The sequence below is a fragment of the Chlamydotis macqueenii genome, chromosome 18 (genome assembly GCF_036417535.1).
Source record: "Chlamydotis macqueenii isolate bChlMac1 chromosome 18, bChlMac1.mat, whole genome shotgun sequence".
Classification (NCBI taxonomy): Eukaryota; Metazoa; Chordata; class Aves; order Otidiformes; family Otididae; genus Chlamydotis; species Chlamydotis macqueenii.
In genome coordinates, this window is record NC_141573.1 from 11701076 (window position 1) to 11727975 (window position 26900).

Consider the following 26900-nt stretch of genomic DNA (forward strand, 5'->3'; position numbering starts at 1 on the left):
GCGCAGCAGACTTCAGCGACTACTGCGGGACAGGGAGGGCGGAACGGGACACACGTGGGCAAGAAAATGAGCGTTAAGAGGGCGCCATTGTTCAGTGTGAGTGGCCGGGGGCTAGAACTACTACAGGGCGAAACTCTTCCGCTCTGAGGGAACTCCACGTGCCTCTGCCACAAACCCCCTACCCTCTCTCCCAACCCCGTCGCCAAACTCGCTCGGAAAAGGAAACAAGACCCTGCGGCCCCCGCTGCACAGGGGCATGGCTAAGCCCCGTCTCCTCGCCTTATTACTGAAACTCCGCTGCCCCTCTGCGCCCTTCCCGGCGCTCACCTGCGGCTGCGGCGGCCGTAGCCGCTGCTCCCGTAGCGGCGCGGCGGCGGCCCACGGCGGCTGTGGTGCGAGTCGGGGGGCCGGCCGTAGCGGGCCATCTGCACGCGGAGCTCCCGGCCATCCAGCACGGCCCCGTCCATGGCGTCCATCGCGTCCTCGGCATCGCGTTTGTCGTGGAAACGGACGAAGGCGAAACCGCGGCTCTCTTTCGTGTAGCGGTCCCGGGGGATGTAGACGTCGCCCACGCGGCCGTACTTCTCGAAGACCCTCCGCAGCGTGTCCGGGGACGTACGGTAGGTCAGGTTGTCCACCTTGAGGGATGTCATGCCCTCCACATCCGGCGGAGGACGCCCGTAGCTCATGGCGGGCAACAGCCCCCGAGGGGCGGCGGCGGCTGAGGAGAAGAAACCTGAGAGAACGGGGAAGGGGGGGGGGGGGGGGGGGCGAGTCAGGAGGCGGCGCGGCCCCGAGGGGGGAAGCGCCTCACACCGGAGGGGGAGCGCCGGAGCGGCGGCCCAGCAGAGTCCAGAAAGGCGGGGAGCTACAGGGCATAGGGGAAGGCGGCGGGGTCCTCAGCGGGGAGGGAGGAGCAGGCAGGCACGCACCTCTGGGGTCCGGCGGGGAGGCGGCCCAAGGCCGGAGCGGAGACGAAGCGCGGCAGCCGCCACCCCCGCCCGCCGCTGCGAGGAAATGAGCGGGGCGCCGCCCGCGCGCGCCTACTTAACGCCACAAAATGGCCGACGGCGACCCGGAAGCGAAACGGCTGCCCGGCGCGCGCTGCCCCTCACTCGCCTCCCGCCCGGCGGCCGCCGCCTCCCCCGAGCGCGGCCTTGTCTTTCGTCTTTCTCCTTACCGGCCGCGGATCCCGGCGGCGGCCTTGGAGGGAGCACGGAAAAGCGTCTTCTAAATTAATAACTGGTCTGCCGCCGCAAGTGTCCGTTAAGGCGGCTCCGCCGTGACCCGGAAGGACTCGGCGGAGGCGGGGAAATTTTGAACAATGTGTGCCGAAAACGGTAAAATAAACGGAAATAAGGCGAGGCCTGGCTTTGCTCGGGGGAGGAGGAGCGGGAAACTCCCGCCGCGAGGAGGGGGGAAAAAAAAAAAAAAAGAAAAAAAAAGTTAACGAAGGGGAGCGCCTGTCGGGGGGCGGGGAGGTGGCGGTTTAAAATGGCGGATGGGGAGGCAGAGCGCGGGTCCCTGCTTGGGCTGCGCTGAGGGCGCTTTTCCCGGGGTGGCTGCTGTGAGAGCTCTTTTCCCTTGCTGCAGCCGGCTGCGTGCGAGGGGCCCTGCCAGGCCGCGCGGGCGCTCTGCGGGCTCCATGGCGGGAGCGGCGCCTGGTGAAGCCGCCTGGGTCCCTGCGGCTCCGGGCCCGCCGCGATGGATGCGCGCTGTGGGGCGGTGGCGGAGCCTGGGGCGAAGCCATCTCCGGCTGCAACAGTGTCTGTGAGGGAGCTGTGGGCCGAGCTGGGAAGCGTCAGAAATCCTCCTGTCCGCACCTTCCTGCTTTGGCAGCGTGCGTGGTGCAATCGCAGCAAGGGTAAGGATTAGCAGAGCCCTTGTGTAAGGATGACGAGCAGATTCCCAGAGTTTTGTCAGGGGAATTCAGTGAAAGCTGCTCCTTCACCCCAAAAGGTGCGATGTCACTTGAGGCACTGAATAAAATGCCTGAACTGCAAGCATAAACCATAAAACCTACTTCTCATCTTTAGAACAATGATAAGTGTTTCACCCATCAGTTTCATAATAGTATGTTCAAAAAAGAAGAGGCAGTTCTCTACCGATTTGTTTAAAGCAATAATGGCATTGAGATAAGAAAGCAAGTTCAATATTAGAATTTAATTTGCTGCTGTAGTTATATTTAACACCTTTTTACACTGAGGAAGTATAATAATAAGCAATGACATGAATAGTGACACTTTGTTTCCTGCTACAAAAGACTTAAGAAGTCAAATAAATGAGTACTACACATTTTGTATTGCTTCATGCTATATTGTTCATCATCTTTTCCCAGAGGATTTTGATTAAAACTTTCCTGAGTCATCTGCTGAAGCCCTTTCTCTAAGACATTTGAATTTTATCTTTACAATTCTTTCCCTAAAATGACAGAGGGGGTTTTCTGTGTCCCTTGTTCAGTAGTTTCACAGTCACTTCAAATCAATCAAGCTGCTGCCAAAAGAATCGGTCCAGCACACCAGCCTAGTTTGCTGTGCAGCTAGATGAGTGCTTGTGCTGGCACAAGGGAAGATGTGAGTGGGACACAGTGCCTAGAGGATCTTAAAAATCTGTTACTGTACATTCATAGTATAGAAAAGGAAGAGAAGTTGTGTTAAAAATACCCACCTTGATATTCTAGATGGATCTTTGTAAAGCAGCCTCTGAATAATCATACTGACTTTCTTCCACAAGTGGAAAATAAATAAATCAATCTGCATTTTTAGAAAATACACCTCAGGAGTTAAAAAAAGAGTGAAAAGGTTTAACAATAGTTGGAATATGGATTTTATTTAAGTCCTTTATTGTAGATAGCAGAAGTAAAATTTGATTATTTACTTCGATCAGTTCTGTATTTACTTCAACCAGTTCTATATTTCCTTCCCTTCCTCTTTGGCCATCGGTTAAATGGAGCTGATTTAGCTGAATGCTTGGAGGCCCGACAGGATAGACACAGGATAGTAACAGTAAAAAGCCGCCGTTCCATCGATACAAGATGTGTGATCCTCTTTCAATTTTGCTGGTGCTTTAGTGAAGATCTTCAAAAATTAAAGATCAATTGATCTTACATTTATTATTTAGAAATTCTGTGAAATAAAATGGTAAGTTATGTAATTACTAAAAAAGAATGTTATTCCTTGAGATAACACAGTGAAAGATTATTAAAACTTTCCTGGGTCAGTGAGGCAGTGAAAGGCAGAAGCACTCTGCAGAGCATGCGTGTTGGTGGCATGGAGTGATGTAGTTTCTCCCAGGTGGGAATCATTTTCCCTTTGAAATGACTTTGTGTTTGAATTCAGCTAAATAGCCTTCTTAGACACCATGCTAAGAGTGTTTTAATCTTGCTGGGTATTATTTAGTGTATGGAGATGATAATCCTTAAAAACTACTACAAATCCTTTTATTTTAAGGATTAGGAGTTTTTTTCCACCCTGTCAAGCAGAAAAAGTGTACTTTCCTAAAACTGCATTTCCCATGGTGCACAAGGGCTGTCTAGGCTGGGTCAGCTGGTCTCGGTTGCAAAATGTCCCTTATTTCCTGTCCAATGCGTGGAAATGACTCGTGTGTACGAATGTCTCATCTTGCCTTTGTCAGGTGATTTAAAGGCTTTGGACCAGAATTCTGATTTAGAACAATGGCAAGAAACTGGGCTGATTAACTAGCTCAGCGGCTGGAAAACTGCTTCGTTGGGGGGAAAGAGATGTCATGAGGAAGTAACATCCTGCAGTCTGCCCTGTTAACTTCATGGGAAAAGGTAGAGAGAATCTTGGTCTTTACCCTTCGTACTGGACTTTTTTTTTTTTTTTTTTCCTCCCACAAGTTACTGATTTTGCAGTACATTATTTAAGAAAGTTACCAGATTTCTTGATTAGTTGATGGTTAAGCTAATAAGTAGCCCTAAGCGCTCGTCATTTTTGAAGCTTTCTTTTTTTTTGTTTTATTCTTTTTGCTTGTTTGTTTTTAACAGAGGTTAAGAGGAAACTTTTAAAAGGAAATAGAACTTTTCCAGACTGAAGCTGAGGACTTGTCAAGAAAACACAAAATGTCTCCTGAATCAAAAAAACTTTTCAACATAATTATTTTGGGAGTCTCATTTATGTTTATATTCACGGCTTTCCAGACATGCGGGAATATTGCGGTAGGTGTGAATTTCAAAACGTGCCACATTTCTATCACAGGTATTCATCCTTTCTTGTCTTTCAGGTACTCTAATGTAAGAGCTGCTTTACTTGGGATTTTTTAATATGCAAGACACCTTGACATTTTGTCTCCTTTCTTTGGGGTTAGTGTTAACTAGATTAAGTTGGTTAACTGGAAAATTAAGCAGTTTATTTCTCTGAGGTAGCATAGCTACATACGTAACCATGCCTGATTGCTTAGAAAGTAAAAAATTAATGAGACTTATCAAATGATTGAACTTCAAAATAGAGTCTGTTTTGACACTTCTGATATTTAACAATTGAATTTCGTTGGACCTTCCATGTTTCTGATTATCCTATATTAGTCTCTTTCAAAATATTTGCCTAAGTTGTTATTATTAACCATGCTGCTAGTTTTTCCTAGAGCGTTTTTCCGAATCTAGCATATTTTTCTGTTCTAACAAACTTGACATTGAGGGGGAGTACGAGGATAACATCTGACAAGTAGTCAGACTTTCACAATTGCTAGAGCTGCCAAGTCACCTTCCATCTGAATAAGTAATTTACTGCTTTGGTATCGTGTATCTCTTTGCACGCAGAAGCGAAACTTGGCGTAACGTAATCCAAATTTACTATTAAAAGCAGATTGCCCTCTTACTACTTAAATTTTTAGAATCCTGCTGCTGACATATGTAGCCCAGATCCCCTAACTTACCGCGTTGTTGACGTTGCTTTGAATATTAGTTACGTGCCTGAAGGACAGTTAGATTTCAACATACCTCTTGAGCCTACGGGTCTTACAGCTTCTCTTTTCTTGCATGCAAGAAGAATCCTTTCTGGGTTCAGACATACGGAAGGGCAAATAGTCATAGAAACAACTACTTAGGATAGTTTTTGTAAAAGTCATAGTGCAACGTGATACTGTACGCGAGAACGTAGGTACAGCCCAGTGATCTTAGTTCTGCAACGAATTCACAGCACCTCACTGAATTGGTCACACTGATCATGCCATCGTGTAATTTATTGTCATTAAAGTTATTACAGCTGACTTTCAATCAGATCTGCCCGCCAGTCCAGCTAATTACATGGTCTCATGATCACTAAAGCTGATTCAAGGGAATAAAAAGGAACAGGAAAATAACAGGAAGCCGAAAAGAATGGAAACTCTTACCAGCAGCTCATAGTTGGGTCAAATTAAGAGTATTTGGAAACCTCTCCTTCTTTTTCCCACTTTAAATGAAGATAGTCATACATATCTGCCAGAGAGGGGTGTTTTGTGAAATATTTTAAGGTCTCCAATGAAATAATGATATAATCCTAAATCCTGCCAAATATCTCCTTCACCTTCATTGTGGAGGTCTTATGAGTTGTAATTAACACTTTAAATTATTTTAAGTACTTTGTGGAGCGATGATTAATTCTAACATTTGATACTGACTTCAAACAGATGCAAGTGTTCTCAAGCTACAAAATCTGTTCTAATGTATTGCCATGTATGATTTTCTCCTCACAGCAAACTGTTATCACAAATTTAAACAGCACAGATTTTCATGGCAGTGGCTACACAAGGTAATTTACACAGATCTTCTTACTACTTTGCTCCTAGCAGGGTGAAGCGAGTTATAATTCCACCTGGTAGAGATATACTGGCAGGAGATTGTACTGTTCTGCTGACTCCACACTTTAATAGCATACTCAAAGCAGTTTAAAACAGGCTTCTCACATTTTCTCTAGTTATACTCTGAATTATTTCTAGTTGAACTACATATCTGTTTTGCATGTTTTCTTTGTAGGGAGAAAAAACACCATACGATCATCATCATATTCTCAGCATTTTATCGTACGAGATGAACAATGTGGAAGTTTTAAAATAAATAGAACCTCTAACCATGGCCTTGGTTGTTTGCCCTTGTACACCTCTGTGTGTTTGTGTAGGATAGGTGATGTGGATCAACTTCCAGGAAATACTGCAACATAAGTGTGAAAGGAGCAGTCAGAAAGACAAGAAGCAAAGCCATAAAAAGCCATTCTGTTTGTTTATTGCACTGGCATAGCTAAACTCACCAAGCACAGTCAGGGACCTCTTGTACGCCAAATTAATCTGTCATGTAGGAAAACCTGGGTGCTGCTTTGAAGGGTTTACTGTCTTCATTTAAACTCAAAATACAACTGGCACAAATTACATCTATAAAATTTCTGTGATTTATTTGTCAGCAAACGAAAACCTCACTGATACATGAATGAGGCTCTGAAACATTCTCTCGTAGTGCTGGGCACAAAATACAGTAACTATTGTTAAGGCACAGTTTGACAAATGTGTGTTGTAAATTGCCGGACGTGCTTGCCTGCAATAGTTTGGGAGTCTGTTCAACAATCCAGGAAACGCTGTACACTCCTGTCCTCCCATACAGGGTGCAATGGGTGAAGGGAACAGAAGAAAGGAAGGAGAAGTTTGACTGTGAAAGTTTTACGGTTACTTAAGTTATGTATGTGCTGAACTTGATATTTTGGGATTGACTGAACCTTCCTAAATCGGTTCACTTATACCCTTTGTTTTCTTTTAAGTACTTAATTGCCTTTTTTGTTTATTTATGTAGCATGTCCATTATTTATGGAGTATTCTCTGCGTCAAATCTTATATCACCCTCAGTGGTTGCGATAGTAGGACCTCAGCTCTCCATGGTTGTTAGTGGCGTATTTTATAGGTAAGTATTCATTTTGAATTTTTGTCTGCTTCCTTTGAAATCTTTTCTTTCATTTTTTTCACACCTAAGGCTACCATGCCGTACATTAAATTGTACGGCCTAAGGAAGGCACCTGGTGAGATACTGTCTGTAGAGGTGTAACTGCAGAGTACTTCTGCCTACTGGAAACAGAGTGTAGTTTTTCCGCAGCGTTTCCAGACTTTGCTGGCTATGGAGTTCAGGTTGTGGTCTCAGATTTGTGACTATATTAAAAAAAATATATATTCTAGATGCTTAGTAGGGTAAAAAAAATTATCTTTCTTCACATACGACCTAAACTATTTTCCAGTTTCACTTAGGAGAGAGTAGCTGATCAGAAGGAGCTAGGTGAGGTATCTGGTTGTTAAAGAGCATTGTCCATTTTAAGTCTATATTCAATAAACTGTTCTGTTCTATTCTAGTCTGTACATTGCAGTTTTTATCCAGCCTGCTACATGGACTTTCTACGCTGCTTCTGTTTTTATTGGCATTGCAGCTGCTGGTAAGCATTGTTCTTACCCTGCTTATTATTCTTTAGTATATTTGAATATACCTCTAAAATATATTTCCCGAGCAACATGTTCTGTATATTTCAGTACTCTGGACGGCACAGGGAAATTGCTTGACTGTAAATTCTGATGAAAACACCATTGGAAGGAACAGTGGGGTGTTTTGGGCACTCTTACAGTCCAGGTAAGCTTTGTTTTTGAGTGTTTCTTTGGTTGCTTATGCGTTCTACTTTTTACATTTTTTGATAAGTGAGAGACTGCATCAAAAATACTTCACTGGTACCTTGCAGTCAGTGAAGTGGGAGGGAAGGCTGGACGCAACATTTCTATTGCTATTGTGCATTATAGAACAATGAACGAAAGTTTCGTATGCTAAAAAGATACATTTCTGTTAGGGGAGCATTTGACATATGTAACAGAAATCTTGTTGATTGTGGAGGGCTGTGCTAACGTGTGTCAGGATTCTGAGTGCACTAATAAGCCCTGATGGTCCTGAACAACCTCACCTGGGACCTCCAGCTCTCCCATGGGCTCTCCCAGCCCCGTGGGCTCAGGAGTCCTGTTTAAACTCAGCCCTGGGCCTTGAGTTCCTCTGGAGCTGCGCTGGAGGAGTGTTTGTCTCCAGCTATGCCTGTGCCTGGCTGTGGGTCCTGGTGATATAGGCCCCAGTCCACAGACTGATCTAGCAGTCAGAAGTCAGAAAAAACATCTTGTTGTTGATAGTTTTCTGATATTAAGCTTCATGTGCTGCATCAACAACAGGCTTGGAGTCAAGAAAGGAAGAAAGGCTGTGAGAACAAGGTAGCGACAGTGTGTTGCTGCCATTGAGTTTTTTGTGCAGATATAGTTTATGCGTCTTGGGAGACTGTAATGTAATTAGGATGTAGGGAAAAATAACAAAAATATGCAACAAGAAGTTGCAACTTGAAGAGAGACTAAAGAGTCTAAGAGACTAAAGAGAGACTAAAAAGTCTAGGACTGTTTCCTTTGGTGAAAAAGTGTCTGAGGAAGATTATAGCGATGGGTATAATCCAATTGTGTTGGGAAACAATACTGGATTGGTAGAACATCAGTCTGAACCAGTGGCATACTTCTGGTGTTCCTTAAGGTTCCAGAATTAACATATCAGTATGTTATCAGAATGGCAATTTCCACAAACCTAACTAATAGTGTCTTTTACAGTGAGTAAAGTCGTGGCTCTAACGCTGTTTTGAATCATTCAGAATTACTGTATTTCGGGAAACTGTAGGTGCGAACACAGACTTTCCCTTGAGCTGTTAACAATTTAGTGTTGCTGGGGCAATACTTAAGACACAAGACTCTTCTAGGGAAGTATTATAAAATCATCTCCATAAATATGTCAGCTTTCTAACCTATAGCCTTCCAAAATTAGAGAGGCAACTTAGATGTAGATTTCCTCATTTTTTGCTACCACCTTGTGTCTTGATTGCTGACATTATGGGGAAGAATCTTCCACTGTGTTTGAACTTTTCTATGGAGTAAGCAGTTGTGTGGGGAGTGACTAATGTCTTTATTTCTTTCACAACTGCACAGTACTATTTTTTGCATAGAATAATATTACCATGATGCTACAACCTTAATCTTACTACAAAAAGTGCTGTTCACCTTTGTTGTCCTTTTTGTTTACAGCTTGTTTTTTGGAAACCTCTATATATACTTCGCTTGGCAAGGAAAAACTCACATATCAGGTGGGTATTGCTTGTTTATATCAGAGGCCATCCTTTAAAGTATGGTAGCATGAATAAACAGGTGAAATAACGACCTGGAAAGTGGCAAGAAACTTGCACAATAGCAGAATGTTTTTTCCAGTGTATTATTTGCTAGACTCTATTTTTTGGAGTGTGTTTTTGATTCAGTTTTCCATAGTACTCATGACCCTTGCATTATGTATGTTGTTTTCCTGCATGCAGTGCACATTAAGTACCTTCTTTTAGGATATTGTCTATCAAATTCTTCAGAATGCTAGTTTAGAGTAAGATTTTCCACAATAGCCACTCTGGGATTTTCCCTGTGCAGACACGCTTAAGCCAAAATACACATATTTTGGGAAAAAGTATTCTGGAATTACTGTGTACTTAATACACACATTATCCTGTTCCAAAGTAAATTCCTGGTGTAGACCGTTCTTCTAAATCACATTGGAGACTGATTAACCTAGGAAAGAAAGGAAAAGAAAGGAAAAGAAAGGAAAACCATCCCGGTTCACTTCATGGCTGCACTAATCGTTGCGCTGGCACAAAGCAGGAGCAAGAGAGGCTGAGATGCGCAGCTGGACTGTGAGCGGGCTGCTGCTGCTGCTTAAACTGGCAACATTGCTGGAAGAGTGTGTAAAGGAACTCTCTCTTCCTTGCTTGGCATAGTTTATGAAGACTAACTTCCTAATGGGATTGTGATTAATACTATAGGTTTTTTTTGTTTAACATGATGCTAGGCTGGTAAAGAGCAGGAGAGAGAACAGTACGTTTAGTAATATTCTTAGGAAGCTGGACAGTGGTTGAGACTTGTTGGTTTTAACACAGATATTTCTATTTAAGTAAGCAAGGTGTGTGAGGGTATCAGCTAATAAAATAGCAATGGTAAAAACAGACCAAAATGTAAGATTTTAATTATAAAACCCAGGTATCGCTGGAAAACCATCATTTTGTAATTAAATAGGGTCGATTGTCCTGTTCTATAATGACTGGGAGAGTTTTCTTTATTGTAGTGTTAAAGTAAAATATCTGCTAGAATGGTCAATTCTTTTAGCATTTAAAAGAGGAGGGTACTTGTACTGTAGTCAATCAGGAACAAGATGTTGACTTTTAAGCAATAATTATCAGGCTTCAGAAGTACTGCTCTGTTGAGGTGAATAGTCTGCTTCATGTCTCTGTTAGATCCGTCTTTTTGGGTTCTCCGCGGACATGGGCTTGGTAGCGCAGAACAGGTGAATTTTTAAGTCAGCTCCCACATTCCCCTTTCTTTAACAAAAAGGCTTAAATGTTATGGAAAGTGTTGGAGACACTTTGTATCTGGTGGGCCTGAAATTCTGTGCATTCTGAATTTCTTTGCTGTTTCTAACCACAGAATAGAGCAATTAACTATGAGGGAGTTCTGCTGTCACATTTTCCCCATCTTTAAATACCTTGAGACTTCTCTTTATTAAAAAATGTTAGTATCAGGAGATCTGACTGTTTAAGAATCAATTCCTCCTTTCTTTTACTACCAAAATGAAAATACTACAGGCATTTCAAGGTGAAGCACGTGCTCTCTTTTTGATCTGTAAACCACACACATTATTTTTAATTGAGATGGAAAATTTTGTGTTTACCTTTAAGGTAAAGAGGAAGTAAATACAAACATAGGCAGTATCTTCAGAGTCACACACTAGTTCAATCACAACTATCAGCTGCTTCTTGCTTTTTTTTTTCCTGCTTAATGTTTGTAAATGGGAATGACTTCCCTGTGCCAAACAAGTTGGTTTGTGCAGCGGAGTGGCGTACGGGGAAGCGATTGCCGCCCTCCAGCTGCACCTTGTGTGCTGTGTCAGTGGCTTTAAGGCCTTTGTGGTTTACAAGGCTACTAGTTCATGACGTTACAGTGCTAATATTTTTGATGATGGTAAAGAGATTTTTTTGAGAAATCTGAAGGGTTCTGGAGTACTTCGCTCTGTCCACTCTGAATTATCTAAGTCTTGAAAGACCTACTTTCTCCTGCTGAGAATTTATGCACTTCTTTGCTAACTGGTCACAGCCTTTGCGTGTCACTCTCAGAAAATGTGTGTGACACTCTTTAATGTGCTGGTATTTTATTAGCATCATAAAACTGAGGCAGGAATTTGCCAGCAGCTGGGTACCTTTTGCTCCATGTGGAAGGTAGGTTAGTGTACATTTTAAACAGGGTTATGTAGTATGTCTGTGTTGGTTCTTTGAAGGTAGCTGAATTGGTTTGAATTGCTTTTGCGCATCTAGCTGTGACATTTCTTTGTTTTTCCGCAGAGAGTGATCGCAGAACGGTCTTCATTGCTCTGACTGTTATCAGTCTTGTGGGCACGGTTTTGTTCTTTCTGATTAGGAAACAAGAGGACACAAAAGCTCCAGGGGAGGAAGATTCTGCTAATGAAATCCTAGGGGACAGCTCGTAAGTACTTATGGCCATAACATGTTGTCACACATACTTGTTTGTGCTCCTGCTCCTAAATGGAATGTCGCGTTCTCTTTCCTCCCGACACTGGAAACATGAATATTATGAACACCCTGTAGAATTTATGGGTTTAATAGAAAAGTGTCTGTACTTTAAGAGGTGGGAATTAATGTTCTTTATATGACATAGAAGACATTTCAAGAGTGGAGTGCAGTACTGCACATTAAGTTTTTCTATTAATAAGTAAGTGCCTTTGGAAAGATACCTTTCACCTCTTTTTCTCCACTGATTATTATGAAACAGGTATCTGCCTTTCATAGTCTGTCTTGTCCTCATCAGCCCAGTTTAAAGGCTGGAATAAGCAGAAATTACTCCCTTTTTATAGGTTATCTTTTACATACTGAAACATGTTTTTGATGTCTTCTCTAAATATATATATATGCCACTCTGATAAATACATTAGAAATGCATAGATACACAGATAGATTCAGTACAGTTTTGCCTGAGGCATTAGTTTAAATATTTTTGCTTTATTTAAAGAAAGTGAAAATGTTAGAAAAACATCAGTAAGTATGACAGTGGAAAAAATGTTCAAAGCTAAAAGTGCTCAGAAGAAAGATTTCTGTTAAGCAGGTTAATTTTTGAACGGCATTCACTAGTGCAGAAAGCAAATAAATTTTGTGGTTAGTAGTTTAGATTCTCAGAAACTTTTAATAATATATTAGTATATTCCAGTATATAGTGCTGGCCTAGAAAATGTACTGAAAATCTGAAAAATTAAGCTGCCTTCCAACATAGCGATACAGTATGGTTACGTGCCATCGACACGCTGGAGGGGAGGGATGCCATCCAGAGGGACCTGGACAGGCTGGAGAGGTGGGCCCGTGCCAACCTCATGGAGCTCAACCAGGCCAAGGGCAAGGTCCTGCCCCTGGGTCGTGGCAATCCCAGGCACAAATCCAGGCTGGGCGGGGAATGGATGGAGAGCAGCCCTGAGGAGAAGGACTTGGGAGTGCTGGTGGACGAGAAGCTCAACATGAGCAGGCAATGCGCCCTTGGGGCCCAGAAGGCCAACTGCATCCTGGGCTGCATCCCCAGCAGTGTGGCAGCAGTCGAGGGAGGGGATTCTCCCCCTCTCCTCTGCTCTGGTGAGACCCCACCTGCAGCACTTTGTCCAGCTCTGGAGCCCCCAACATCAGGAGGACGTGGAGCTGTTGGAGAGGGTCCAGAGGAGGCCACGCAGATGCTGAGAGGGCTGGAGCAGCTCTGCTGTGAGGCCAGGCTGAGAGAGCTGGGGTTGTTCAGCCTGGAGAAGAGGAGGCTCCGGGGAGACCTGATAGCGGCCTCCCAGTGCCTAAAGGGGGCTGCAGGAAAGATGGGGAGAGACTTTTCGGCAGGGCCTGGTGTGACAGGACGAGGGGTGATGTTTTTAAAATAGAGGGAGGTAGATTGAGACTGGACATTAGGAAGAAATGTTTTACACTGAGGGTGGTGGGGCACTGGCCCAGGTTGCCCAGAGAGGTGGTGGATGCCCCATCCCTGGAAACATTCCAGGCCAGGTTGGCCGGGGCTCTGAGCAACCTGATCTGGTTGGAGATGTCCCTGCTCCTGGCAGGGGGGTTCGACTGGAGGGGCTTTAATGGTCCCTTCCCACCCAAACTGTTCTATGATTCTATGTTTTCTTATTTTGACTAAGTCATTTATTTATGTAGGTCTGCAGAAAACAAAATGACGAGAGCAGTGGCTGCCTTCAGTAAGTACTATTTCACGTAAGAGCCGCTTCAAAAAATACCGGCGTATCCTTTCCAGCTCTCCGTGATTCTGCTGATAATGTGATCATGTACAAATCACTTAGAACAAAAATTTTTGAACAAATAAGATTTTAAGAATGCATTTCAGTTATTCCACTTGAAATGTAGACGTTCAGGGATGGTCCGCTTGGAAAAATGACTGCCAGATGGCAATGGTTTTCGAACCAGAGATTACAGTTTGCACAGGGACACAGGCCTGATGAGTTTTGAGCCTGAGAGGAATTCAGTTGTTCATGTGAGCATTTTGCAATTTAGAGCCTAGCCAAAATAGGGCTTGCAATTGAAAAAGCTTGGGAATCACTGAACTAAGATGTGGGCAAATTACTGTTGATATGTGATTGGTGTGAGCTGACAGGCTGTGTTCAGAAGTGCTCCTTTCAGGAGACAATGCCGTACAAACAGGGCTTGACTGCAAGCAAAGAAAGTGAAGTAGACTTCACTTCAATTACGTCCTAGTACAGTCCAGGAGAAATTTGGAGGAGTGCTTCCTTAATGTAGTTTCACATCCAAGCTACTTTACAACAGCTTGCTTGTATAGATGAGCTCAGAAAGAACAGGGTGCCACTTGGGAAAGCTAGTGCATTAGAGTTTAAATAAATAAACGAAATTCACTCATGTTGTAAGATAAAGAAGCTACACGTCATTTTATTTTTGTCACCAAATGATACCAGTTTAAAACAGCAATTTTAAACTGGAGCGTCTGCAGTTTCCATTGAAGTTTGATGTGGTCTGCTTGTGAGTGTTAAGTTTGTTTTGAGAATGGGGAGATCTTCACTGAGAATTTATTTATCATTTTAGGAGACAATCACCATGAACTGAGAGTACAAGAATACAATGAGCAGAGAATTGTCTGCTAATTGAAAACTGTGTATCCCCTCTTTAGTATTTCTCCTATTACGTTTTCTACAAGAAAGGATTTCAGATAACAGCATTTCTTTCAAAGGGAAGTCAGGGTTGGTTTGTTTAGCACTCTGCTGTAATAAAGTCACAGTTTGCATAATTTTAACCCATTTTTGCAAATAACGAAATAAAGTGTAGATTCTCTTAATAATGTTATCAGTTATATTAATTTCTGTTATTATGTCTTTGCAGAGAAATCTATAAAGCTGAGCTTCACCAAAGAGATTCTGCTTCTCAGTGTTACAACAGCTTACACAGGTATGAAGCAAGCAGAGAGTGTAAGCACGTAACAGTGTCAAGGCATTGTTTGGAATTTTAACCCCAGAGCAGGATTGCAATTCCGTATCTCTGCAAACATCACCTGAATATTTCAATTAACTTTGAACGAGTTACAGCATTTTTGTGTTCTGGAAAGTGTTTCTGTACGGGAGGAGGAGTGCGCCTAAATCTGCAAATACTGACAGGTGGGGTGATGCTCGGTTCAGTACAGTTCTGGGTCACTGACACTGAGGGTTAGGCAGAATTTACATAGCTGGTTTTTGTGTGATTTGACATGACACAGTCAATAGGCTGTAGATTGTTTAATGCAATTGCACTGCATTTGAATTAAAATTATTTTTGTAGAACACGCTTTCAGTGTTCCCTCCATTGAGGCGTGAGATTACTAACAGTTGTCTTTTTAGTCTTGGTTCTACTGGGAAAAAGTTTGGCCATTTCCTTCTATTTTTGTCACTAGTATTTGCTGTGGCAGGAGCTCTGTCTCTTTTTAGCAGCTTTAGTTAAACCTGGTCTGCCGTTGTTAGACCAAAGTATGAGTTGTTTATTTTTGCCATATACTAAAGTAATTCTTCCACAAAAATACTATAAAATGTTCAAAATCCTTTAGCAGGTTGTTAGGGGGGTTCTTGCTCCTTACTGTGGCTTCAGATGTAGTTCTGTTCATGATCAAACTGAGTTTTAGGAGGAGTAGATGCATTTTCAGAACCTCAGCTCGGAGTCACCATTATGCAAAATTGTTGTTAGCTCTTGTAGGGGAAAGACTTGGGTGCAAACAAACTACACACAGCGCTGTAACATCTGCTGAAGTCTGCAGTCGGCTTCTGGTAGATAAATAGCAATAGTAGCTATGAAGTCAGCTTGCACTAGCCACTCATGAGTTACAAGTTACTGCACAGCAGTTACTGCACTCCAGTGTTGCGTTAACCCAAATTAACGAACTTCAATTCGTCTAGGTGTTTAGTGTAATGGGAGTGTGAAGCAAGACAGCAAAGAAAGGGAGTCAGTCAAGTTTTGCCTGATTAATCTGAAGTATGGTTTTATAGGTAGCAGAAAAAAAAATCAGTCCAGGTTGGAAAAAGTAGCTGCTGCCATCTGGTGGCTCTTGGTCAATATCGCCACTTTATGTAGGGAAGTACAAAACGCCATAAGGCCAACAAAACCTTTTATTTCCAGAATTGATGGTTGGATTATTAAGACTGGTCAAAGTTCAAACCTTTTTTTTTGAGGCTGTGTAGCTCATATACCATATTGGGTAGCCTGCTACATGTAGACCAGGATATAGTGTACTGTATTTTTGCAGTAGCAAAAGGTGGAGGAAGTAAGTTAGAAACAGTTCTATTTTTGAACTGTTTTTCTTTGTTGAGGCATAACACTTTGCGTTGTTTTAAATATACTTTCTGCTAAGGAACTGGTATTTTTACACTGATGGTTGCTTATAGCCATGCTGGTTGGACTCAGCTATGTTGCTTTTTCTCACAGTAATGGCAGTGGAAAGAAAGAAGAGTTTTAAAAAATAGCAGTTGTTCTTTCTCAGTTTTAGCTCATTATGTATAGAAAAGTAGCAGCCCATTTTGGGAATCTTGGCTGTTTTGGTATTTGGGGGTGCAGGGAGGCTTTCCTCAGAATGCCGTAACTTGGAGGGGGGAAAAACCTTGCACATGAAGTTCCAGAGTTCTTGAAAAGCAGAGATATAAGCTATATGAAGAGATTGTGTCAGCAGAAGCAGTACTGAACCTAAGTGCATGTGACACTAATTAGTGACATAGTGTTTTTTCCTAATATAGTTTCTGTAAACTGGCATAGGAGAGGATCATAATTATGTAGTTTAAAATTCCCCAATTGCTGCTGTTACACATACCTCGTTTAAATCTATGCATTTGAAAGGTGCTTTAGGGAAAAGCAGCCTTTAGACATAAAGAATTTGGTAATGATTTTCGTGGTTGTTCATCTATCAGTTTTGTTTGATTTCTTTCAAAGGTTTGGAATTAACATTCTTTTCTGGAGTATATGGAACATGTATTGGTGCTGTGAATAGGTTTGGCACTGAAGAGAAAAGTCTTATTGGTCTCTCTGGTATTTTTATTGGTGTTGGAGAAATTTTAGGTGAGTCTAAATTTACTACCTTGTAGACAAAAAGGGGTTAAGTAGTTACTCAAATGTCTTTTTTGTATTTAACTGAATAGTGTCTCTCAAGCTTCCAGCAATGATTGTGTAAACAAAAAATGAAATACCAGAAGTAAAATTGTCAGTGTGGTTCCTTGTTGCACTGTGCATTCTACATTACACCCTGTAAAGTGAATGCGGGCTAGGATGTGAAACACTGCTGAGCACAAGGCTATCCGTTTTCACTCACTACTGTTGCAATACTGGAGGAAACAGTGGCAGCTGGCAAAATATTTGCAAAAAGGTTAAGTCTCTTCATCAGCAATCGTCTGATAAATCTCCTGCCTGCGTTCCCTAGGCGTCTCTAGCAACCCAAAGGTTATGTCATCTGGCAAACGGGGCTGGCAGGTCTGGCAGACTCCTTGGGACTCTTTTCCTGTCTGTCAGTCTTTCAGTTATCCAATATGGGGAAGTTTAGAATCTAAGTCTTCAGCATTTTTTCTTTTTGCAGTATTTTAAGTTTGATTCTGTTCCTAGCATCTTCAGTTCTGATTTAATTATCCACCTTTTCTACTCGTACAGGTGGAGGAATCTTTGGGTTACTGAGCAAGAATAATCGCTTTGGCAGGAACCCTGTTGTGATGCTAGGCATCGTTGTCCATTTCATAGCCTTTTATTTAATTTTCTTCAACATGCCAAATGACGCCCCTATTGCTCCTATGGAAGGAACAAATGATGTTGCTTATATGATTCCAAGGTATGTAAACTTTTGGCTGGTATAACTCAAGAGGTATATAAACAGCTTGTTCCTCTAATAGAAAATTCCTTGAAGCTGCTTTTCTGTGTAGTGACTGTGTAGAAAAAGCTTTCAGGAATTCTGTTTTTGTTAAAGGTAGATTTTCTGCCACTGTGCACCCAATTTAGGAACTTAAATGGCATGAGAATAAAAAAGCATGAGGATGTTTGGTAGCAATTCTGTCATCTGAGAGCTGATGTCCCTGACATCTAGTATAGTAGTGAGACCAGCACTTATTGTACTAGCTGTCAGGAATTCAGTTTGTTTAAAAACAGTATTGGGCTCAGTCTTACTACAGCATGGAGCACCAGCACTGTTGTACTGGTTTCCAAGGTCTCCAAGTGCTTGTTGTCAAAGTCCTCTTGATCTAACTGGAGCCAGGCTGTGCCTATCTCTTACACCATTCAGTGTTAGGGGAAGAATATTGGGAGCTTTTTAATCTCATCATTGCAGCTTTCTTTTGGGGTGTGTTTTTGGCAATTTGTGTGAAAGTACAATGTTGTCACTTTGTGCAGGCATAGCTGCTAACTTGCAGTTATAAGTATTTGTGCCTGTGCTGGTGACTAATCTTTTTTTAACTGGAGTACTTTTCTGCAAAATGAATTGGTATTTCTCTAATATTCCTGCAGTTTTTGTGAAATCACCACGTGTGTCTCACTGACTTGTGGGTTTTGTGGCTCCAAGCACTGAAATGAGTAGTTCTAGCAGTTCTAATTCAGTGTAGAATGACTGCAGGTAACAGTAACAGAAGTCTTAGCATTCAAGAAATTAAAATCTGATTAAACTGTTCTTTTTGCCAAGTGTTCCTCGTTCTTTTCCAGTGAAATTTAAAGTTTGATAACTTTTTTCCATTCTCACTTTCCAAATAAATCTGCTAAAATTAGTTTATAGATGTGTAAGCTGTTTGGATGAATGGCTTTTGAATTTTATTCACTTTCTCCTTTAGCAAAGAGGTGGCCATATTCTGCAGCTTTCTGCTGGGCTTGGGGGACAGCTGCTTTAACACCCAGCTCCTCAGTATTTTAGGATTCCTGTATTCAGAAGACAGTGCTCCTGCCTTTGCCATCTTTAAGTTTGTTCAGGTATTACATGCCACAGCCTTTTGAAGTATGACTGTTGGAATGGTATTGAAATACTGGGCTGGGTTTTTTAATGAGCTGAGAAAAATTCCGTTGTTTCTGCCAAGGATTTCAGCCTGGTTTGTTTTTGGTTTTTTTTTTTTTTTTTTTAATCTTTCACAGAAGAGAAAAGTTTTTAGGTAGGAGCAGCTTGATTAGTATAGCTTGATGTGATTATATAATTGAACTGCTATTACTTAGGAGTTTTGAGGGAAGTTAGTGTTGAGAATTGTAGTTTAAAGTCAAAAGGCTAGTATAGTTAACCAGACTTGGATTTTGTTTAATCATTTACTGAATTGATTTACTCAAAGAAGTCTTTGACAGAGGGGTGCGATTTGAAAGGGAGCAAGTTGTGTAAATAGTAGTTGAAGAGTTCGTGGGTGTTGTACCGTGTCACTGGGAGTTATCAGGTGGGTGTGCAGACAAAAAAAAGAATTAACTGCTCTTAAGTCGTCAGAATGCCAAAATAAATGCATATATGCTAGCTGGAGTCTCAGTGAAAAGGCTTCATAGAGTGTGAATACAGGTGCTGTGTTTTGGATAGATCACTTCAGTTACAGGCATTAATCTTGTCTGGTACTGAACTTTCCGGGTCAAGATCTGCGTAGGTCAGAGGAATCGGTAGAAAACCGTGGCGCAAAGCAATGAAACTGCTCATGCATGGTCACAGCAATAGCAAGCCAGTGCTGGGAACAGAGGTCAGAGTGTATCTCGTTTAAAAGATGACAGCTGCTTGCTTAAAAAATATTCTTTTTTCTTATGCACTGCTCCAATTTTATATCATTCTTGGTGATAGGTAAGAATTTGGGATAGACGGGGAATATAAAGGTTCTTTATATGACCTCTAATGAGAATTTTGCCTTTAAAGAGGATAAGACTGCTCATAAGCAACACTGCTTGTCAAAGCCTCTAGCTCTTTTGGTCTAGAGTAGTTTGTGATGCTGTAGAACTGGAAATAGCTTTCTAGACTATCATCTTAAAGCCCTGACTATGTTGTTTCTAGACAAATACCAGATAACTGCACTTGCGATGTTGCAAACACTTTTGAGTTTGGTGTTCGTTTTCTCAGTGAACACTATTTAAATAACGACTAAAAACTAAATCTGTTATATATCACATCAGGACATATCTTGAGGTATAATGAAGTTTTAAGATTATATATCTTCTACAGAAGCATCCTACTGAGAGTTGCATATTAAACTGTGCGTATGTCAATTTGATAATCCTTGTGTAGCAATACCAGCCTGGATATCTGCTCATAATCTTTTTACATTGTGTTTTTTCTCTCAGTCCATCTGTGCTGCGGTTGCATATTTCTACAGCAACTACTTCCTTCTGCAGTGGCAACTCCTCATCATGGTGATTGTGGGCTTCTTTGGAACAATTACCTTCTTTGCAGTGGAGTGGGAAGCAGCAGCAGCTCTGGTTGCCCGTGGCTTGGACTACAGCAGCATTTGATCTAGGTGCCACCCCTGGTCCAACCTAAGGGAAAACACGGGCACGTTTATTGTGAAGTGATGCGGGAAGATGAAAAGATCGTGTTACTGCAGAGATTGTGATGGAGGAAGCTACTGCTAAATCACCATCAGTCTAACTGAATGTGAAACATGGGAGAAAAAAATGCCAAATTTGAAAGGCTTTTTCTTCTTGCTTTAATCAACTGAGCGTGGTATGCATATTCTTAAAAATCTGGTATTAGGAATGGAAAGAAATGTAGAGATCTATGTATTGAACAAGTCTGTTCTGAGATGTAACTCTCAGAATGTAATTGCCTAATTTCACTCTACTGTGCACTACAGAATTAGTTTGACTTCTTTTCTCCCTAAATTATTTTTCTTATATTCTAGTTCTGCATACCCTTGAGCTCTTGTATTGAATGAGTGGTATTTTTATAAGATACGTTATATTGCAGAATGTGTGTGCACAACTGAGAAATCCATTTATGTCAATGACTTTTTCAACACTTAGATATGTAGAAGTATTTCTGTGGGAAATGTTGCCACTGTATTCTGTATCACCCAGTTCCTTGTTTCACAACCATTTGTTAACCAATTTCATGTGCTTAAATTTTAGCAGATGCAGATTTTTTTTTTTAAGAAAGTGAATCAGGTTGTAATGTGACATGAAAGATTTTACAAGAATTTGAAGAACTTACCCTTAGCCATCTCAAGGATGTGATCCTGAGATCTGTGAGTATTGATAATTGAAAACAGTCCCTTGGTTCAGCACCTCAGAATTAAACCGTGTTGGGATAGCTGCTGAAACTTCCTCAGGGTAATGCTGTGTGAAGGACTGTAAGGCATGGCTCCCTCCCAGACTCCCAAATGGTTCTTTTGGGTTCAGGGAAATTTTCCTCATAATCTGTGGTGGGAGCATTGTCCAAGATAACTTTTTAAAGTACAAATAGACTCAGAGCGTGAACTGTGAGAATAATCTTGCAGTGGTTATTTTATTGCATAGTCTAAAAATACCTGAAATGCTTGACGTAAGTTGTTTCAGTCAGTATATTTTGGGAAGACTGTACTGTAATCTTATTCTGCTAAATGCATAATCAAGGATCCCAGCGTAGTAATTTAAGTTTTAATCCAAAACTGTTATAGATTATACAATGCAGGCAGTGAATGTGACTTACCTTGATTTTTATCTGTATACTTAGTTCCGTAATACTTGCAGATATATTTCTGTCTAGTGGGCAAAGAAGATGCAAGCAAGAGCAGGTATGGAACACTGAGAAGGTGTTTTAGACACTCCACGTAGCTATTTTTAGAAAAGAACCATTCACCAACCTTTTTCTTAATGCACAGTCAGAATTTTAATGTCTTATTTTTAAAGACAAGTGAAAAAAGTTGCCTCGCTGTGTTTCAGTAGCTCCCGCGTGTCATAACTGCGTGGGTGTACCCAAGGGTAAACTTGTGAGGGAGTACGGTATCTCCTGTGGCATGTGCTGTCGCTTTTGCTCTCACAGGGCGTGTAACGCACAGCTCCCGTGAAGACAGCCCTCTGCACGCACGGTAAAAAAGCAGAGAGGGATTATTTTACAGGCGCAGAGAAAGGGATTTTTAAATTCACTGCAGGTTTTTACTGTGAGATCAGTAAAGTGTTAATAGGAGGATGAGAGGGCACCTGAACATTTGGCAAGTGAAGAAATCTGTGAGGACAGCCAGGAGAGAAAGCCTTGTGTGCTCCCAGGAGATGCAATGAGTGATGTAAAAGAAAATGAGACAGAACACGCATTTGAGCCAGGGGTTACCGAAGTCATTCCAATTTGTCAGACAATCTGGAACAGCGTTCCGTGTTCAATCGGTATATACAATTAATGTGACTAGCAGCGCTCTGGTGCCTCTCTTATCTGCTGCTGTTAGCCTGTAATTTGAAGCACACTGTTTTTACATACTGAGCACCACGGAAGGTAGAGACGAGAGGGTGCTGGCAGTGATTAGAATTCTCTTGTTGCTACACATAGAATAGAATCATGGAACAGAATACATTTATATTTATGTCTGTACATAGAATACATTTGTATTTATGTCTGTACATAGAATACATTTGTATTTTCTCCCAAGTGCCAAAAGGGATAAGGAGAGGTTTGGTTTTGGTTTTTTTTTTTTTTTAAGATAGGGAATTACTGACTTTTGCCTCTGAACTCTTCCTGGGACCCGTTTTCCCCTACATATCAATGAGAGAAGAAATTTTTGAAAGTTCACAAGGAACAACTTTGTCTTACAGTGTATCAGGGAAAAAGGTGATTCTCAGGACTTGTAGTGCTGAGTAACTTACCAGTGCTTTTAAAACAATGCTATTTAATTGTAGCGAGGTCATGGCTCTCATGAGGTTGCTTTTTGAATTGATCCCTTTTAATGATGCACTTCTGTGTTCATCTGCCACGTAAGAATGATATAAACTGTTTTACTGGAAATTAAATTAAAGTTTCTGTAGTTTCAAGAAGCATTTTGAGACTGACTTTCAGGGATACTAGTGAACTAGGACTTGTGGATTTTCATGAATCCAATGTGTTGGGTTTTTTTCCTCCCTCTTCTACTTGGTCTGACTCAATATCAGACAGTGTTAGAAGGCTGTTCAGAACTATCGGGTCACTAAAGTGAGGTATTATTTTCTGTGACAAGTTCTACAAGAAACCATGAAATCCTCAAAACTGCATCATGGATAGACAATTTTTTTTTACTGTTAACAAAGGATCACTTTTGACATTTGCTTTCAAGAGGCCGTTCTCAGTTATTCAAGCTGAGGATGACACGTGATTGCTTTTCACTTACAATTCTTTGATTTGTCAGGAGGTGACAAAGCCATCCAGCTGTAACAACTTAGTTTGGTCAAAATTTTTGGTATTACAAATAGTAATGCTGACATCCATTTAGGATTCCATCTCTTAATTTTTTTTATCATCATTTACCAGCTCTGAGACTGCATCCCATTCGTTTTACCAACAATTTTATGTTAATCTGAATTGGGAGCTTACTGGTAAATTAAGTGGGATTTGATAAAAGACTTTTGCTGTGTTTGTGATGTGGGTTTGTTTTGTATTAGGGATTTTATCTTTATAAGTGAAATTACACATTAAGTTCCTTGGCTATTTTGAAAAGAAATCTTTTTTTTTTTTTTTTTTTCCCCTTTCCTTACCCTTTTAGGTTGTTACTAAGGTTTAATATCTTGACATATCACGTCCCCAAGTTTTTCAAATAAATGCTAAAGAAGAAATAAAAACTGATGTTCTTGATATTTGAGTGCCGAAGCAGCTGCTACAAATTAGTCTTTAATTCATATTGCATAAGCATATCTGTATTTTTGTCTTGCCAGTTGGTTTTCATTTTGATATATGAATGTGTGGGAAGAGAACGTTTCTACAACTGCAGAGCTTGCTCATAATTAAGCGATGTACTTCTACTTTTGTTGTGTAAATTTCATTGGGTACAATCTATGTTAGCAAGTTGAGTTAAGAAAGAGAATAATTTATAAAATGTTCTTTATAAATAATTCTAATCTAGAAATTTCTGTAGATACAGCTAAACTCGTAAGGGACATTTTAAAAAAACAAAACAAACCAAACAAACCCCACCTTTACCGAGGTCTCTACCTTAGCAGAAACCCTCCTGTGGTACCGTTAGTAAAACCAAGAAGTCTTCTGCTGGTGTAGTTCTTTCAATTTTTGTAACCATTTTAAGCTGTACTGGAAAGAGAACTTCCTGGTGGAGTTTGCTGATAGAATTTTATGGAAAAATAATGTAAGTGTAGAAAGCTATAAATTCAGGACCATGCACCAGTTAACCAGACTGGGAAAGCTCCATTTGACTTTCTTTGAAGTCCAGAAGTTTACTTCATCTGGGGAATGTGGTTCCCTAGGGACCAATCTGTCTCAGTGCCAGTAACCAGTGCTACAGAGGTTGCCTAGCAGCTTCCCTCTGTCTGAAGAGTAGGTGTGTATGAAGAGAACCTCAGAGATTGTTTTCCAGGGCAATGATTAATTGTTTGCCGTCAGTATAAGGAGGAACCACTCTGTTCAGCGTGATGCCAGTAGGCACAATAGTCAGCTTTGACTCGAATTCTGCCAGTATGTTAGCTAAGACAGGCTCTTACAATCATGACCGTTATTTTTTCTAGAAAAATGCATTTTCAAAGACTTTATCCACACCACTATTTTCCTTGGTAGTCTTGTAGCTCCACTTACGCTAACTGAATGCCAGCAGTCCTTAATACCACGTTTTCCTTGTTCCCTGGTAGGTCTTCTAGCATGCTGGCAGAAATATTAAAAAAGGGAGAATGTAAAGATGGAGGTGAAGCTGAGAAGTTAGCTGCCTAACAAGGTACTTGCCGTGCTGATGTGACCACACTGGTTCAGAAGCAAGGCTGAGTTTTCATGGATAAATTCAGAATGATGCTTTGGTAAGTTTAACTTCAGAGGTTGTGTTAGTACCACAGAGAAGCAGGAGAGAGAAAGTGGAAAAAAGCATCCTTAAAGTGCAATGGAGAGCAAATCTGGAACTGAGAATAATTCTCAGCGGGCACATGAAAGGGGTGCTTTGTTCAGCTGAATTTGGGCATTTACCTGCTGCTGGCATCCACTCGGTGCCTATTCGTGCCATGCTTTCTCTGCTGTTTTAGTTATTTCAGCTGTTGACATGTCCTCCTCCAAGCTCTCCTCTTTTGTTTACATTTTGACACTGTGCAGAAGTCTAATTTAAATGATTGAAACTGTTTTTACTTTAAGGAAAGGTGTCTGTGGGTTAGAATGGGTGATAATTGCGAAGAGGCTCACACGGTGATTATCCAAATCCAAATGCTGATTTCAAGTGAGTGTACCTGACTCTTTACTGTATTTCCTCTCTGGTCACAGCCACGCAAATAAAAGTGAATCACAGGCAATGCTTTTGTTAATGTGCTTGTTAAGCGTCAGAACTGCGCTTGCCATGCTAGGGGCTTTGTAAAAGGGAGACAGAGTCTTAACTGATGGATCTCAAAAGTGCTTTGTGACACCTGTAAGGGCCTGCTTAGGAAAATGAAAATATTGGGTTAAGTGCTGAACAGCCCTTTTAAACCTCTTAATTCTGGTTGTGGCATAGGGAAATCAGGGTGGCCGCTTCAGTCCTGCCCATTTGCTTTCCCTGCCCTGTTTGAGAGCCCGTCTTCCAAAACCCTACCCCCTTGTCAAGAGAAGGATGTCTAATGTCGGGTTTTTTTGGTTTTTTTTTTTTTTGAGTTCCCTCTTCCAGTATCCTTTAGATGTTTTTCTCCTAGCTTGTGTTGTATGTCTGATAGATTCTACAAAATTTGTCAGAACTGTGGATTATAGCTTGCTGTTTATCTAAAATTAAGTGTAGACGTGGAGAGCCGGTGTCTGGTCAGAAACCGTGTGGCTGAAAAGCGTGATTCCATCCTGGCTTCCCATTGCAATTGGAGGAGGGGGAGGGAGCAGCAGGGAGCAGCTTTGCTGGCTATTGTTCGGCTGGATTGTGTGTGACAGGATATTGCTGAAGAGATGAAGGTGCCGAGGGAAGGTAACGAATGCCTCGTGCAAGGAGGTTGGTACAGACAAATTTTGCCTCCTGCATTTTTCCCTCCAGATTCAGGAATTTGCAGATTTGTCAAAATCCACTGTGGTTCCACCCGTGTGATCCTTGGATGGCCTTGGTGTTCTCATTTCTGAGAGAAAGAATCTCTGTTCAGCGGCTGACTGTAAAATCCTTTATGTGAATAAATAGAAAAGAACCCCGTAGGTTAGCTTTTGCTGCACACAGCCTTCCGAGTCGTTGGATAAAAGGACGTTTAGGAGTTTGCACTTCAAAGTTACATCACGAAGGGAAAAAAGTAGAAGGTTTGTGCCTTAGATTAAAAAAAAATCATTCATTCTGTCATATTAAAGGGAAATTGCTATTTGTTAAGGTCACTTAGTGAAATTAGCTTCAATTAAGCATCCTTACTAAGTGCAGTGGTGACTGCTTACTGTCAGAGCCACTCATCTTGTGGTAACGCCTGACCTGCAGAGTTTGTTATGATTATTAATCCTTGTAAGAAAAACAATTACACAGATAATAACCTGTTTAACAGAGCCTCACCACCATACATCATTATTTGTTTCTTGCTCACGGAAGTACAACAGTGGTACAGAGCTCTTGTTTAACAGCTCCGGTGCTGAATGATTGTGCTAAGGCAGCAAAGCATTTCCTCTGTAGCAGTAAAACCGCGGAGGGTGCGCAGGGCTGCGTGCTGTGCTCCTTTGCCGTGAGACTGAGAGCGTGGCACTAAAAGCGGGGAGCAGAGGAAAGAATCGCAAGCTGCCAGAGCACCCCTGCCCTGTTGAGGCAGCGTAATGGATGGAGGAAAGCGCAGGTGGAGGATAGCAGTGAGTGCTCAGCCTTTTCCCGTGCTGAAATGTCCCCGTAATGCTCAGCTGAAATTTGCAGACTAAATTTCCAAGCTACCTTTATTCCCATTGTACATATTCCTAGAAAATATCTATAGAGTATATGAATCCCATGTGCTTACGCAGGGTAAAACCAACACATTCATCAGCTGACCCTTCCTTTGAGGTGTTTGTTCTGTGTAGGTGACCCAGCCTTGCAGCACGGCGACAGCTGCTCTTCCTCCCCGTGGGGCTGGGATTCCTCCTCTGCCTTCAGAGGCAGCGGTGGGCGCGAGGCTGATGCTCTCCGTTGGCGCGTTAGGGCACGCGGCGGGTAGGCCCAGGCGGTGCTAACCTCACCAGTACAACGGGCACTTGTGCTGTAATTGGAAGTTTTGGAGAAAATGCGACGCGAGTGAGTCTGAAAAATGAGTGTTCCAGCGTTCACATTCCGATGGCTCCTTACTTCACTGCAGAGTGAAACAGAG

At 41.7% G+C, this 26900-nt stretch overlaps 2 protein-coding genes across 9 annotated transcripts in view; one reads left to right on the top strand and one right to left on the bottom strand.

Annotated features, from left to right (window-relative positions):
* SRSF2 (serine and arginine rich splicing factor 2) overlaps positions 1 to 1073 on the bottom strand; it is a 3617-nt gene extending 2544 nt beyond the window's left edge. For 4 of the 5 annotated variants that reach the window (XR_015260511.1, XR_015260512.1, XR_015260510.1 and 1 more), the window contains exons 1-2: positions 933 to 1073; positions 328 to 736 (exon numbers count right to left, since the gene is read on the bottom strand). Coding sequence is in view for 2 of the 5 variants with exons in the window: in XM_086762001.1 (XP_086618127.1) it covers positions 328 to 689 (362 nt within the window). In the remaining 3 variants the exon portion in view is untranslated. The remainder of the gene's footprint in view (positions 1 to 327; positions 737 to 932) is intronic. The other variant, XM_086762002.1, reaches the window with a different exon arrangement.
* A 69-nt stretch (positions 1074 to 1142) lies between these two features.
* On the top strand, positions 1143 to 24935 carry MFSD11 (major facilitator superfamily domain containing 11). Of its 4 annotated transcripts, XR_015260509.1 has the most exons (17): positions 1190 to 1340; positions 1594 to 1864; positions 3634 to 3793; positions 4007 to 4177; positions 5692 to 5747; positions 6776 to 6883; positions 7324 to 7403; positions 7498 to 7594; positions 9061 to 9119; positions 11406 to 11547; positions 13263 to 13303; positions 14454 to 14519; positions 16518 to 16643; positions 17226 to 17400; positions 18386 to 18521; positions 19848 to 20746; positions 24294 to 24935. XR_015260509.1 is itself a non-coding variant. In XM_086761997.1 (16 exons), the coding sequence occupies exons 4-16, from the start codon at positions 4082 to 4084 to the stop codon at positions 20013 to 20015; spliced, it is 1350 nt and encodes a 449-aa protein (XP_086618123.1). In that variant the 5' UTR covers positions 1190 to 1340; positions 1594 to 1864; positions 3634 to 3793; positions 4007 to 4081; the 3' UTR covers positions 20016 to 22076. The 4 variants fall into 4 exon arrangements, 3 of the variants coding, with proteins under 3 accessions (XP_086618124.1, XP_086618123.1, XP_086618125.1); XM_086761997.1 differs by lacking the exon at positions 24294 to 24935 and having other exon boundaries at positions 19848 to 22076; XM_086761998.1 differs by lacking the exons at positions 1594 to 1864; positions 24294 to 24935 and having other exon boundaries at positions 1143 to 1340; positions 19848 to 22076.
* The last annotated feature ends 1965 nt before the right edge of the window (positions 24936 to 26900 follow it).

What these genes read in the sequence shown, in the direction of transcription:
- MFSD11 (XM_086761998.1), top strand. Translation starts at nt 4,082, where the DNA reads ATGTCTCCTGAATCAAAAAAACTTTTCAACATAATTATTTTGGGAGTC. An exon ending in CATGGCAGTGGCTACACAAG is followed by an intron (nt 5,748 to 6,775) that starts GTAATTTACACA and finishes TTATTTATGTAG; the next exon opens with CATGTCCATTATTTATGGAG. An exon ending in AGGAAAAACTCACATATCAG is followed by an intron (nt 9,120 to 11,405) that starts GTGGGTATTGCT and finishes GTTTTTCCGCAG; the next exon opens with AGAGTGATCGCAGAACGGTC.